Source organism: Meriones unguiculatus, chromosome 10, assembly GCF_030254825.1.
Source record: "Meriones unguiculatus strain TT.TT164.6M chromosome 10, Bangor_MerUng_6.1, whole genome shotgun sequence".
NCBI lineage: Eukaryota > Metazoa > Chordata > Mammalia > Rodentia > Muridae > Meriones > Meriones unguiculatus.
In genome coordinates this window covers 96,969,233-96,984,253 of record NC_083358.1, presented here as the reverse complement: position 1 = coordinate 96,984,253, position 15,021 = coordinate 96,969,233, and the positions used below count along the sequence as shown (strand labels likewise).

The window sequence follows — 15,021 nt, the reverse complement described above, 5'->3', positions numbered from 1 at the left end:
CAAACTTTAGTCTCTACATGGTGAGAGTGAAGATCAGGGAGATCTAGTTAAGGGGACAATGAGCTGGCCTAGTCAAATAAATAAATAGATAGATAGATAGATAGATAGATAGATAGATAGATAGATAGATAAATAAATAAATAAATGGGAAGGCAAGCACATAGGCTCTCCTATAGGTCTATTACAGACCCTCCATATTTCTCCCTCTCCCAGTGCATAATGGCCCCAGTAACATGAAAAGTGCCTTGGCCTTCTGTCTCTGCCTCCCAAGTATTAGGATTAAAGTCATGCACCACCACATCCAGCTTTTTTTTTTTTTTAAATTAAGATCTAGGGGTCATGACTATGCCCCCAAAAGCCTATGAATGGATCTAAAATGATTTTTTTCCTCTTTTTAAGTAATCTCTGGGTCTTGGGATGGGGTGAGTCCAAGGAAGATCCAGGCTTTGGCTGGTGCACCCTCCCTCCTGAGGGCCCACCTGGGTAGCCGAAGAGTGCCAGGAGCGGCTTTCCCCGGGTTGCATCTGAGGCGAATGGTGGTTGATCTTCCGGAACTGCAGGACTGAGTCACATCGTTGGATCTGCAGTGAAAGGCAACACCCTGAGGGATCCCTCCACTGTCCTCCAGACATGCTACATGCAGTCAACACAGGGTGGTTCCTTCACTGGGTAAATGGGGACCAGGGAGATGTGGTCAAGGAGGCAATACATCGGGCTAAGAAAGAAGAGGCTAGCACATACTGGGGACCCCCCCCCCCCCTGAGGGCAGTGGCAGTCTCCATATTTCTTCCCACCCTGCTGTTTGCTGTCCTCAGTACTATGCAAAAAGCTCAGGTCAAGTTCACAGCCAGCATTTACTCCGATGACTGGTTAGCCCTAGACCTCACACAGGCTCAGGCTTGACAAGCAGGAGATGGGTAAGAGGGAGGGGTGCAATTTTTGTGGGAGAGTCCAAGGTTTCACTTGCTTCCGCCTGGGTCTCTCCTCCTCACCTAAAAAAGAAGACCACATCCGGGATCCCCGTGGGGTCTGGGTGAAAGAGTTCAGCTGGGGAGACGATTCCATCCAAAGCCGCGTCTGTCGACACCCCTGTCCAACCAGAGCTCCCGGTTAGTTCCCGATCCCGGCCCTGGCTGCCGACCACCTCGGTGCTTCCGAGGCCTGTCAGCCACCAGCCCTCATTCCACTGTGTCACCGGGCGGCTCACGCAAAAGCGAACCCAAGGCTTGACAGCGATGCCGGGGGCATTTGGAAGGGTACTGAAAACAGAGGTCAGGAGGTTGGGCCCCTTGCATGGGGCCACGTACCTTCCGGCCCATCAGCCTCCACACACAGAGACATACACACTCAAGCAATCCTAGGGCAACTGGATTACTTACCAATAAGTCGGTCCGCCAGACTGACTGGCTGTGAGGACACCCCAGCCTTGTAGCCCGTCACCTCCGAGGGGATGATGACCACCTGGCAGATGTAGGCTGTGATTGACTTGGAGAAACCAGCCTCGCCGTCAGGGATGCGGAGGTCAGTGACATTGTCTGTGCACACAGACATTTTTTTCCCCTGGTAAGGAAGGTATGGAAGAAAGCAAAGGGTCACAGAAGAGTCCCAAAAGGGAACAGAGGAACTTTTTCTTTCACATGATAGGAAAGTTAAGCTTTCCTATCATGTGTTGCAGATTGAAGGCAGGGGTTGGGCTGGAGAAGGTAAAGATATGTCACGGTCTCCAGAAGTCCCCAGCATTTTGTTTCCCTAGGGTCACCTATACTGTGCCGGTAGCAGTTGTTTTGTAGTTCTAAGCAACCGGTCAAGGGCCCTTCTGTATCTGGGCCCGTCCCCTAGACTGAAGCCAGTAACCTTTACTAGAACATCGGGGATGACTCATGTTCCCTTCTTGTCTGCCTTGGTGTTGTGCTGTGCAGTCTTGGAAGCACTGTCTGGGCAGAGACTCCCACAGGTCCAAACAGACCCCAAATCCTTGAGGGTGGACATCTAAGAGCGATCGCATCTCCTGCAGTTTTTTTTTTTTTTTTTTGGATGAGATTTTGCGCCCAGTCAGACATAGAACTAATGATCACGCTGTCTCATCCCCGCCCCCAATAGGTGGGATTGCTAGGTACTGAAGGACTTATAATGGTTACATCTGTGTCTGTGATGATGTTTTGGAGGGGGCGGAGGTTCTAGGGGAATGAATCCGATGGGCCTTTATGCCCGCTAAACCCCTAAACCCTGCCAGCCGTACTCTGAACCTCTCCTGTTTTGTGAAAGAGCAAAAGAGAGGAGATTTGCTTCTCCTCCAGGCTTTGCTTTTTTTGGGGTGGGGTGGGGTGTAGACAGTTGCTCTGCATAGCCTGGCCTTGAATTCCAGATCCTCCTGCCTCAACCTTCTGAGGGCTGGGATTGCTTCTGTGCGCGAAGCCTGCCTCCTCCAGTCTTTAATAACCTCACCATGGCTAACCAGGGAGATATAGGTATAGCTTGTTCTTGGGAGGCTGAAGCAGGAATAAAAAGGCACAGCACCCCCAGATCCCTCCCCATTACCTCTCCCAACTCCCTGCCTGAGACTGGGCTACAAGTATCTAAACCTCTTCGCTCCTTTCATTCCCCAGCTGCCTCTGGGACTCTGTGTTCTTTCTCCTGTGCTCATCCATGGCCTCTAAATCTGCTTTTCAGTTCTCACGCTCCTAGCTTGCACAGCTTACCTGGTTTCCACAGAGACTCAGGGTGAAATGATGGAAGTACTTCAGCCCTTTTGAAGTGAAGCTTGGAGCTCCTGTCAGAGAGACAGTGCCTGCCAGAGCTGAGAAGTTGTAGTTGAAAACTCTGGTGGGAGTGTTTCGGGAGAACGTGCAGTCATTGTAACAGAGAGAGTGGATCTGCGGGGAGAAGGACCGGCTCAGCAGGCGGTCCAAGGGCCTGGGAGCTGCAGTGGAGTGTAGCAGACCGCCCCCTCCCCCGCCCCCCTGCTCCAGCCTAAATGAAATGAAAGAGGAGGAAGAAAGGCTGAGGCGGACATTGAAAGGGGCAGGATGCTGATAGGACCCTCCTTGTCATCAGTTAGTGGCAGGTGTAAGATGAACGTGCCGGAAGGAGGGTTTGTATACAATTGCCTGCGGTGCCTATCATGAAAGACTCTGACAGAACTACCAGTGTGCAGACTCCTGTTAGGACGCCCCTATATATACACAGAGGACTTTTACAAGGACGTCTGTCCAGCAACTGTCCACTCAACCTTGGGCTGATGCCACTCTTGCATTAATCACGTACCCAACGATTCCTGTTCCAGTATGTTTGATGCAATTTTCGTTCATGTCTGTTAAATGTTCTATTGTCTCAAAGTATTTGCATAAACCTGTGATTTACTGTGGCACACATATTCCACAGTGGAACTCTGAAGTTCCTGGGTTCCCAGATATTCACTGGAGAATCTGTCTGATTTTGTTTTTAATGGTGGTATAAGTCAAACCTAGAGCTGCTCAAGTGGCCTATGGACAAGGTTTTCTTTTCTTCTTCCTCCTCCTTTTCTTCATTTATTACATATACTATACATTGTACAATACACAGCAGAAGGCATTAAATCTCATTATAGATGGTTATGAGCCAAAATGTGGTTGCTGGGAATTGAACTCAGGACCTCTGGAAGAACAGTAAGTGCTTTTAACCTCTAAGCCATCCCTCCAGCCCAAGATTTATTTATTTGTTTATTTATTTATTTATATTTTACTTATGAGTGCTCTATCTGCATATACACCTGCACACCAGAAGAGGGCATCGGATCCCAGTATAGATGGTTGTGAGCCACCATGTGGCTACTGGGAATTGAACTCAGAACCTCTGAAAGAACAGACAGTGCTCTTAATGGCTGAGTTGTCTCTCCAGCCCCTCAACCTTCTCTTTCTAAAGCGTTGTTTTACACTGATATGCAGGATAATCTGATACATTACTCCCACATGGGAGTCCCGACCCACAGGTTGAGAACCACTGCCCTAAAGACTCCTAGGGGGAGGGGCTCTTAGAACGAATGAACATACTTACTTTGCAGATAAATAGGGCAAGATGTTCTAGAATTTGAGGTCGCCCTCAGAACTACATAGTGTTTGAGGTCAATCTGGACTTCAGGGGGCCCAGTCTCACAAATAAATATATTTAAAGAAATGAGTGAAGTCTGAGAGATGTCTATCTGGTATGACCAGTAAAATACAGACTGAATATAAGTGTCAGTGACTATCTAAGACCCTTTATTCAAAGGTGCTTTGTTTGAGGTTTTGTCTTGTTTAGGATTTTGGCTTTTTTTGAGACAGGGTCTAGTGAGTTCTAAGCTGGCCTCAAACTTGCTGTGTAGATAAAAATAAGCGTGAGTGGCTGACTCTCTCTCCTCTGCCTCCCAGGTACTGGGATTACTGATGTGTGCTGCCATGCCTGGCTTGTACTGGACGTGAAACTGCATGGGAGCAGCAGCACTGTGTTGATACTAGATCTTTCTATCAAGAGCTGAGAAGCCATTGGATGGAGGGAAGCAATGCCAATTAATTGTAAGTCCCAACAAAGCTTGACTCACCTTCCCCAAACAGAGGAGGTTAGATTCCTATGCTATCAGGTTGAATTTGAGCCACAGGCCCCACTATTGCTTCCCTCCAGGTCTCTGCACAGATACCAAACCTCTGGACCACAGGGTCACTAATCTCCACCAACTGAGGATGAGACTTGCCTACCACGGAGGGAAGACGAGACGTGCTACGTGCTGCTAAGAGCTCACACCCACAGTCCCCACCTGGCTGGTGTCCTCCACAACAACCCAAGGGCGGGAAAGGGGTGGGTATCAGCCCCTCGATAACCCCATCTGGGACCCAGCACCCATGCAAGCTTGGCAGACTGCTGGTACCTTGTTGTTCTTGGTCCCTGGACCACAAGGGACACAGGCCTGTGCCCCATAGGGCTGGTGAGCTTTCAGGATGGTGTTAGGCGGGCAGAGGTGGCAGGTTCCAGAATCCCGGTTGATGTAATGGCCAGCAGGACAAGAGGTGCAGGAGGAGCCCAAATCAGAGGCTTCTAGGGCACAGGGACGACAGTAGGAGGCCACACCCCCCATGACGTTGGTGACATTGATGGAGTAGATCTTGGCAACATCGTTAGTATACTTTCTGCCCTGGAGATGAGGAAAGATAAGCAGAGAAAGAAGAGGCCTGAAGCAGCAGCACCCATAGGAAGGGCAGAGCACGGTATAATTGTTTCTTACAAACATTTGCTTTTTAAAAAAATATTTATTTATTTAATTTATATATATCTGCATGTACACCTGCACACCAGAAAAAGGGATCAGATCACATTATATGGTTGTGAGCCACCACGTGGCTGCTGGGAATTGAACTCAGGACCTCTGGAAGAACAGGCACAAACTTATGTCAGCGTGCATGTGGGAGCTAGAAGCAGACATCAGGCATATTTTTTTACCACTCTCCACCTTGTTTTTTTTGAGACATGGTCTCTCCCTGAACTGTCTCATGTCCTGGTTTTTACATGGGTACTAAAGATCAAACACAGGTCCTCGGGCTCGCATGGCAAGAGTTTCTACTGAGTCACTAGAAGCAACTTTCTCACTTTTTTCGTGGTGGTTCCTGGTCTACAAGGCAAGTTCCAGGACAGCCAGGACTACACAGAGAAACCCAGTCTCAAACAAACAAATTAAGTAAATAAATAAGTACACAAATAGCGGGCTTAATTTAAAAAAGAATAATGGTTTTTAAGGTGTATTTTGTGTCATTAATAAGACTAACCCTTTTTAAGTTCCATGTAAAAATGTTGTGCATTGGGGGCTAGAAAGATGGCTCTGAGTTAAGAGCGCTGGCTGCTTTCCCAGAGGTCCTGAGTTTGATTCTCAGCACCCACATGGTGGCTCACAACAATCTATAATGAGATCTGGTGCCTCTTCTGGCCTGCAGGCAGAACACTGTATACATAATAAATAAATAATTTTTAAAAAGTTATGCATTATGGGAAATTTATAGGAGATTCTAATATATGGAGAGGGGGTCTTCATAAAAGGAAAAAAAAACATGTGCTTAAAAAGAAAGACTAGGGCTGGGTGTGGTCACAACCTAATAATCTCAACACTCAGGAGGCAGAGGCGGGAGGGCCTCAACGGGGAAGGCAGTCAGCCTGGACCCTGTCGCTAAAAAACCAGAGAACGAGGAGCGGGGATTGAGAGCACCTTATGCATGCAGAATGGAGAGACACACGAGAGAGAGAAGGGAAGAGAGTGTGCACTCTCCAAGATAATAACTGGGTTATCTCTGGGTAACGGGATTATGAGTGATTTTGTTTGTTTGAGATAGGGTCTACTTTATAGCTCAGGCCGATCTTGTTTTCTGCAACACATCTATATTACTTTGAGTTAAGAAAATAAGTATCTCTGGGAAAGCTAAGGCAGGAGGATTACAAGTTCCAGGTCAGCCTGGGTAAGGTACCAAGACCCTGTCTCAAAACCAAAAAGGCAGAGTGATTATTCTAAAAAAATATAGCCACAGGTCTGGCTTCGCTCATGGTGAAGACTGCAAGGAAGGACAGAAGACTGAAGGTACCCAATGTCGTCTTCCCTGGGAGTCATTTAGAAAAGGCCAGACACTCTCAGAGGGCAACACTAAGCATTCTGCTGGGCTTCTGGATTGTGGACTCAGAAGCACACACACAAGCGCACACCGGGAATCCTCCTGCGCTCTCAGGCTGCACCTGACAGAGAGGAACTCACTGTTTCGTGGAGCGTGGTCCTCTGGAAGGCCCAGGTGAAGCTCACGGTGGCGTTCTCCTCGATGGTGTAGGTATAGGACTGTTTGCCTTTGGTGCCTTTCCAAGTCTCCACTGGAGTATTGGTCCTGGAATTCATGCCCTGGGCACAGGATAGACAAAGGAGGAAGGCATGATGGCTCCATGAAGCAAGCGCTGTCCTGTGGGCTAGCACACCAGCCAGACCCGTGTTAAGTGCTATGGAGTCCCTGGTGGTCACTCTGGCTCCTTGCTCTGTGGAATCACCATGAGGGGTGTCCATGGTACCGCCTTACTGTTGGCGCAGGCTGGGCCAGCCCTCCCACAGAAGCCCCCGCATCTGGCTGAGGGAAGAAACTTACCACCATGAAGTAGAGTTCACAGTTCACAGAACAGATGGTCTCAAAGACAAATGTGATCCTCGCCACCTCTTTGTTCTCTGTGTCTGCCATCACTGACTGTGGAGGTCTGCGAGACATAGGTTAAATCATCTCAGAGGCCAAGGGGTGCTATTCGAAGAGTCTGGGTAGCAGAAAGGGTCAGCTGAGGGTTTGGGGGATGTGGTGGTTTGAATAGGTCTGGCTCCCATAGACTCATGTGTCTGAATGCTTGGCGTACAGGCAGTGGTACTCCTAGGAGGTGTGGCCTTGTTGGAGTAGGCCTGTTGGAGTGGGGTGGGCATTGAGGTCTCCTAGGCTTAAGCTCTGTCCAGTGCAGAATTCCTGTGGATCAAGATCTAGAACTCTCAGCTCCTCCAGCACTATGCCTTCAAGAGGTCATGCTTGAATGGACTAAACTTTTGAAACTGTAAGCCAGCCCCAATTAAATGTTTGCCTTTGAAACAGATGCCTTGGTCAATGGTGTCTCTTCACAGAAATGAAACCCTAACTACGACACAGGGTTAGGAGTTTGTTGGAAAGATTGGGAACTGAGTTCAATTATGCCACCCAAGCTATATGACCTTGACCTGGTCAGTGTGTAGCTCCCTCAGCTAAGAAATGGAATTGAGCCAGGTGTGGTGGTACAGTCCTGTAATCCCAGAACTCAGGGAGGCAGAGGCAGGCACTTCTCTTTGAGTTCAAGGTGTCGGAAGCCGTGACTCAGCAGCCTGCTTTGTTATTTAAATCTCGGCGGGGAGATGGTTTTTAGCAGGCCTTTACTAATGGCAGAGGAGAACTTGCAAGTCCATCTCCTTTTGTTTGTGACAACAGGTGGGATAGCTTGGTGAGGGTTACACCTCTTCCTCTGGCTCCTTGTGCAAATTAACCTATTGTTCTGAGATGTTTGACTGACAAAAAAAAAAAAAAACTCCTCAAAAAATAAAGTGGTCAGAAGGCTGGAGGCAGAGGATGAGGCAGCACTTGAGACTTGCTGCTTGCTGCAGCAGTCTGCCTTTTGCAAAAGCTGTCAAGTCTGGACCTTTAAAAAGTTTCCTGTGTGCAGTGTGTTTATTTTATTAATTTTAATCCTCACACCCAACTCAAAAATCGTTCGACTCAGCCCGGCTGGCCCCGGCATCAAGGCCAGCCTGGTCTACGAAACAAGTCCAGGCAGCCAAGGCTGCACAGAGAAACCCTGTCTCAAAAAATCAAAACCAAACCAAACCACAAAAAGAAATGGAAGTGATAACTTTCTTCTTTATCTCTCATTGATATCAAATGTGAATGTGTTTTATAAAATGCAGTAAGAACAATCCTGCTCAATCGTCTTGCTTCAAGTAAAATAGGAACTATACATGGCCTGGAGAGATGGCTTAGTGGTTTAAAGCCCTTGCAGAAGACCCAAGTTCAATTCCCAGCACCTATATGGTGGCTTACAACCATGCATAGTCCCAGTTCCAGGGGATATAATAGGCACACACAAGTTGGATACACACGCCCATGTAAAAACATTCATATACACAAAGTGAAAGAAATAAATCTAATAAATAAATGCATAAAAAATGAACTGAAAAAGGACACTGTGACACCATTTTTAAATCTGTAAAACTCCCTCGGCTATTGTGGGGAGGAAGGATTCAAGTGGCCCATCAGTGAGAGGAGCGAGGTAAGCCAACACAGCATGGGCGGTATATGAGTTAATTTTCTCATCGCTTAGACAAAAAGAGCTGAAGGGAGGGAGTGTTTATTCTGGCTCAGGGTTCGAGGGGATACAGTCCACATGTTGGGGAAGCATGGCAGGTGGATCATGAGTTGGCCCAGTGCATCCAGAGTCAGGAAGCAGAGACGCACGCAAATGCTGGCACCCCATTCGCCATTCACCTTCTCCTTTTCATTCAGTCCAGGACCCCAACCCGCGTCCAGGATAGTTCTTCCCTCCTTGGTTAAGCTTCCCTGCAAATGCCCATCCTGACATGTCTCCTAGAGATACGTCTCCCAGGTGATTCCAAATCTCATCAAGTTGACGTTCAAAATTAACCACCGTGGGGTGGGGATGGGGGTGGGGCTCTGGAGAGACTGCCCAGCGACTGAGGACACTGGCCACTCTTGCAGAGGCCTGGGGTTCGATTTCCGTATGGTGGGTGGCTCACTCCAGCTCTAGGGCACCCAGTGTCCGCTTCCGGCCTCTCATGGGGCACATACATACATGCAGGCAAATACTCTGACACATACAAAATAAAAATGAATTTAAAAAGCATTAACGGCCACTGGCGGTAACTAAGAAAACGGCCGTTAACCCGGCCCATTACGTGTGCGCCACTGTTCTGGATGGGTGCCCGGGTGAAACTCGACTCAGGCACAACTCCTCTGTCACATTCTCAAGTACGTGGGATTTGGATGGGGCCACACTGGCTTGGGCTTCCGCTGGCCTAGCATTCCTCACCTAAATCCAGGCACAACCAGGGTGAGAATCATGAAGTCGTTGTCTGAGGCTCCAACAGCTGTATAAATGTGGTCACCGGCCACCTCCCAGCCTGGAAAGGGAGAGGAAAAGGATTAACGCCCTCAGGCGTTGGGCACTGGATGGGTCCTGGATGGCACTCTAGAGGCATCCGGACCAGGTGCTTATCCGGCAACTACCTTACTGATGTCCTTTCTTCCTATCTACCATCCTCCCTCTTTCTCCCTTTCTCCCCCAACCCCTTTCTTTCTCTTTTTAGACAAGATCTCACTCTGTGGGCCAGGCTGACCAGATCTTGTGGCAATCCTTCTGCCTCGACTCCTTTTGTTTTCTTTTTTAATATTTTTGTTGTTTTGAGAAGGATTTCACACCGAGGCCAGCCTGGGACCCACTATTGCCTCATACTCGCGGTAATGCTCCTGCCTTGGCTTCCTGAATGACTGGCATGAGCCACCGAGACTGGCCTGTCCGTGTGTTTCCTAGCTCTGTTTCTGTCTCTGAAACTAAGCCTTGGCAGCACGTGTGCTGGGAGCAGGAGGACTCTCAAGGGAATGGATGGCTCCCTGTGGGAGCACGGGGGGGGGGGGGGGGGGGCGCGGCAGAGGGTGAGGTGAGGTGGGAGAGGCAGTCACCTGTCAGGCCCTTGTATTCAAAGTTGATCCCGCTGAGGACAGTAGTTTCCATGTTGGAGGGGAGCGTGTTCCACCACTTGTACTCAAATCCCACTGCAGGCTCCGTTCCTGCCGGGCAGTGGGTGCAATCTAGGAGAGGCCAAGCTCCGTTAGCCAGGAGGAACCTTACGGCCACAGTCCGAGCCAGACAGACGAGCGGCAGCTAAGCCGCGGATGGGGTGATGCTGTGGCACGAAGTTATGGGGGGGGGAGGGACTCGAGCCATATTTAACACGTTCAAACTAGACACGCTGACCAGTACGCCAACTGTCCTTGCTTATCAAAACAGTCACTTCGATTTAGCTTTTAATCTTACTCATCGATCTTCACTTTGATTCCCGTGTCATCATCAAAGGCATTCGTATTAGCGGGTACGCAATCCCCCACACCCTGGCTCCTTCACGCAGCTTAACTTAGAGGAGGAAGGCAGGACAGTCGCTGAATCTGACCCTGACCTACGGGCCCCTGAGTCTAGTCCCCAGAACTGGCCTGTCCTTCACTGCCTTTAGTGGATGGAAAGAGCCCATTCGGCCAGCTACTCTGGGCATTCCCCGTGGCCTACCCAACGGCCAGTATTAGGATGGAGAGGATATACAGGAAACGGCAGCAGGCTGTTACCGGAGCCATTGGAGTAGGAGCCGTACGGGCAGGGCTCACAGGTGCTGTTGCTGGTTTTAAAGAAGCCTGGGTTACAGGGTGGGCAGCGGGTCTTCACCCCGGAGGCCGGCAGCTTCACTGCCCCGTTGAGGTCCTCACCACAGATTTTTGGCATGGCCCATTTGTACATGAGCTGTGTCTGCAAAAAAATAAGTTAAGCAAGATTCAGCACATACGGAATTTAGCCCGGTGGTTCTCAACCTTTGGGTCAAGACCCCTTTGGGGGTGGCATATCAGATATCTTGCACACCAGATATTTACAGTAAGATTCATAACAGTAGCAAAAGTACATTTATGAAGTAGCAATGAGATAATTTTGTGGTTGGGAACTGAGAACTGTATTAAAGGGTTGTAGCATTAGGAAGATTGAGAACTACTGTTTTAGACCCTAACAAGGACACACTGGAGGATACCAGAGATTGGGACCAGAATGAAAACTCCAGAAAAAGTAGAGAATTCTATTCTGGTCACATGTTTGTAGACAGCAATGTATGTAACACTGATCAGAGGAGTAAGGGTGTGTCTAATGAGGATTCTGTGATAGCGCCAATGCGTAACCAGTTTTCAAAAAAGATTGTGAACTCTTTCAAAAAAAAAAAAAAGTTTTTTATTAGCTGAGCATGGTAGTGCACAACTTTAATCCCAGTGCTCAGGAAGCGGAGGCAGGTGGATCTCTGTAAACTCTAGGCCAGCTTTGTCTACATAGTAAGACTCTGAAACCTCTCCCCAAATCCTCTATTTGTCTACTGTTGAATAGTCTTTTCATGAAGGCTATTTCTCTGCCTCCCCAAACCTGTTCTGCTCTTTGGGACTTTCCCAGGCCTTACCCATCACCTTCACTGCCCTAATGCCAGGACCCCCTTTCTCCTCTTCAGCTTCCCTGCTATCCTCGTGAGCTCTTCGAGAACAGAGGTGCAGTTCAGTTGTCTCTGATCCCTAGCCCTGACACATCAGTTCACGCGAGTGAGCGTTGTTTGTCAGCCCAGAGAAGGCAGACCACAATGGAAAGGCTGTTTCCTGAGGCAGGTCTAGTGTGGTTGGGAGCTGGAAAGAAACAGTGGGAACCAAAACCAGTTAGGCCGGTGGGTCTAACCTTCCTAATGCTGCACCCCTTTAACCCAGTTCCTCATGTTGTGGGGACCCCCAACCATAAAATTAGTTCCATTGCTGCCTCATATCTATAATTTTGCTACTGTTATGGATCGCAATGTGAATATCTGTGTTTTCTAATGGTCTTAGGCGACCCTGTGAAAGGGGTCATGACCCACATGCTGAGAAACACTGAGTTAGGCCATTTTCCAGAGACTTGGAGGTAGGAAGAGATTTGCTCTGATCTCACCTAGCGCATGAGACTGAATATCTCTTTGGAAGGCAGCAGGCACGGATGGGCAGGTGAGGCCAAGGGAGAAACTGAGCAAACGGGAGAAACTGAGCAAAAGAAAATGAAGTGGGTTTGAAAGAAGAGAATGTGTCGATACTGACTGAGAACACACAGGCAAAAGGTGTGCCTGACCTAAGCATGAATGAAGCCATGTCCTTCGGCCCCTGGCTAGCCAGGGCTCACCATGCAGGCCGGTGGGGGTGTCTCCAATGGCTTTCACTGGCCACTGGAGCCTGAACAGTGGTCAAGCCTAAAGAGCGGGGAAGAGGGGCTCCAAGCGTGCTACCCACCTCTCCGTTAGCGTCACAGGCTGTGTGAGTATAGAAATAATCCTTGTCTGTGCAGGCTGGGCGCACTTTGCAGGTGGAAGATCCTTTTTCTAAATGACCAAAGTGAGAAAGAAAATATTTCAAGTTACGGAAGAGGGCAGGGCTCTTAGCCACTGGCTAGTGACCAGTAACTGCAAGCCCATGGGTGTGTCACCACACAAACTTCCAGAAAGTATTTGCTTTCTGTTTTCATTTGTTTGCCTTTTTCTGGTTTTTTATTTTTATTTATTTATTTTTTTGAGATGGGCTGACTCACTGTGCAGTCGAGGCTAGCCTCAAACTTGAAGCAGGTCTCCTGCTTCAGCCTCTTGGAGGGCTAGGATTACAGGTTTGAGCCACCATGCCTAGCTAGGCCTTTTATAATTTTGTCTTGTTTTGTTTGTTCGTTTGTTGGTTGCTTTTCCAGACAGGATTTCTCTGTGTAGCCTTGGCTGTCCTGGAACTTGCTCCATAGACCAGGCTGGCCTGGAACTCAGAGATTCCCTCGCCTCTGCCTCCAGAGTGCTGGGATTATAGGCCTGTACCACCAAGGAATAGTTTGTCTTAACCCTATTTTTTTTTTTAATATCTGTAAGGGTGTGTTTTGCCTTCATGCATGTATGTCTGTACTCCCCAAGTGTGCCTGATCCTCAAGGAGGCCAGAAGAGGGTGTTGGATCCCTAGAAGTGGGGTTACAGATGGTAGTGAGCCACCATGTGGGTTCTGGGACTCAAACCTGGAATCTCTGCAAGAGAAGCCAGTGTCCTTAGCCTTTGTGCCGTCTCCATTTATCCTAACACCTTGTCTGAGCATTCTCTTACCATGTGACAAGCATGAAGAAGACCGTCTGTCACTTTCCCTTCTCCATGAGACTGCCCTACACAAATGAATTCTGCCGGGGACTGTTGCCCTAACTTACTGAGAAATGCTATTAGCTTATAGGACTAGACCCCAGCGTGCCAGGCATATTTTACCACTGAACCCATACCCTTAACCATTTTATCAGGCTTTTTGTGTTCCCCATATAATGACAAAGTTGCTTCAATACCATAAACCTTTATATACAAACTATTCCAACAAATCCACCTTAAAGCAATGGGTTTCACGTTTTCATTTTGTTTTGATTTTAGAGACAACCACAGCCCACACTGTAGCCCATGCTAGCCTGGAACTCCCAGTCTTAATGCCTTAGGTGCTAGGAAGACAAGCGTATGCCACCATGCACACACATATAAAGGGTGTGACAGTGCACGCCTTTAATCCCAGCACTCAGGAGGCAGAGGCAGACCAATTTCTGTGGGTTCAAGTCTAGCCTGGTTTACACAGTGAGTTCCAGGGAGCCAGGGCTACAGATGTCTCAAAAGCCAAAATAAATCTTTTTTGAAAAATGTAAGAAAAAAAGACTGGAAAGGGAAAAGAATATGATCAAAATATATTGTGTGAAAAGTTTTTTTTTTCTAAAGGAAAAAAAACTATTTCTTTTACCAAGAAAAATATCTATAACCCATGCAAATTTAAATTTTAAAATTTCCCATAGGATTTTCTTTCTAGAGAATAAAAAAACGCCTGATGTGGGCAGATGGTTCGGTGGTTAAAGGGCTTACCACACAAGCATCAGGACTGGAGATCTGATCCCCAAAACCTGTCAAATGTCAGGTGGGTGTAAGTGCCCACCTGTAACTCCAGCTCTAAGACAGACAGAGGGGATCCCCTGAGCAAGCTAGGCAGCTAGACTGAGTGAGTGATGTCTGGGTTCAATTGAGATAGCCTGTACTAGGTGCACTAGGTGGAAAGCAGAGGAGGACTCCAGTGTCACACCTTGGGTCTCTATATGTAGGTGTACACATTCACCTGCCCCCACACATATATGAACACACACACACACACACACACACACACGCATGCACACACAAAATCGCATCGTAATGCCCATACCTGCTGCGTCCACTACTTCTGTCCCTAAACATTTACTAGGGGAGAGGCAATATCTCCTTCCGTTCATCACCTGATAGGCAGTGTGATGTCACTGAAAGAGACTCGAGCTAGGCAGATGTAGGTTTGGGTCCTGAGTCGGTAGTGTGTCATTGGGGAAGTTACTTAACCTCTCTCTGCTCTCTCATCCAAGGAGCAGGAGTAATACTGTCTATGTTGCCAGAGCCAGCACATGCCTGGCCCACCCCACGTACATATTCTCAAAATGGCAGTAACGGGGCTGAAGAAATGGCTCCGCAGTTAAGAGCATCTGCTGTTCTTTCGGGGGACTAGAGTTCAGATCCACCCACACTGGGCAGTGCATAACAGCTACAGGGGATCCGTGCTCTCTCCTGGCCTCCTTGGGAACTTACATGTAGGTGTAGATAACATCCACAAAATACACACACACACTCACGGACAAGTAAACAATAAA

General features: G+C 48.3%; 1 protein-coding gene across 4 annotated transcripts in view; it reads right to left on the bottom strand.

Annotated features, from left to right (window-relative positions):
* The window catches only part of Elapor1 (endosome-lysosome associated apoptosis and autophagy regulator 1), an 81,327-nt gene that overhangs the window by 6,441 nt on the left and 59,865 nt on the right, over window positions 1–15,021 (bottom strand). For all 4 annotated transcript variants that reach the window (XM_021631722.2, XM_021631721.2, XM_060392888.1 and 1 more), the window contains 11 exons: window positions 12,597–12,685; window positions 10,887–11,064; window positions 10,230–10,358; window positions 9,580–9,670; window positions 7,119–7,224; window positions 6,743–6,880; window positions 4,880–5,143; window positions 2,700–2,873; window positions 1,380–1,560; window positions 993–1,089; window positions 480–581 (listed from right to left, as the gene is read on the bottom strand). In XM_021631722.2, coding sequence (XP_021487397.1) covers window positions 480–581; window positions 993–1,089; window positions 1,380–1,560; window positions 2,700–2,873; window positions 4,880–5,143; window positions 6,743–6,880; window positions 7,119–7,224; window positions 9,580–9,670; window positions 10,230–10,358; window positions 10,887–11,064; window positions 12,597–12,685 — 1,549 coding nt within the window. The remainder of the gene's footprint in view (window positions 1–479; window positions 582–992; window positions 1,090–1,379; window positions 1,561–2,699; window positions 2,874–4,879; window positions 5,144–6,742; window positions 6,881–7,118; window positions 7,225–9,579; window positions 9,671–10,229; window positions 10,359–10,886; window positions 11,065–12,596; window positions 12,686–15,021) is intronic.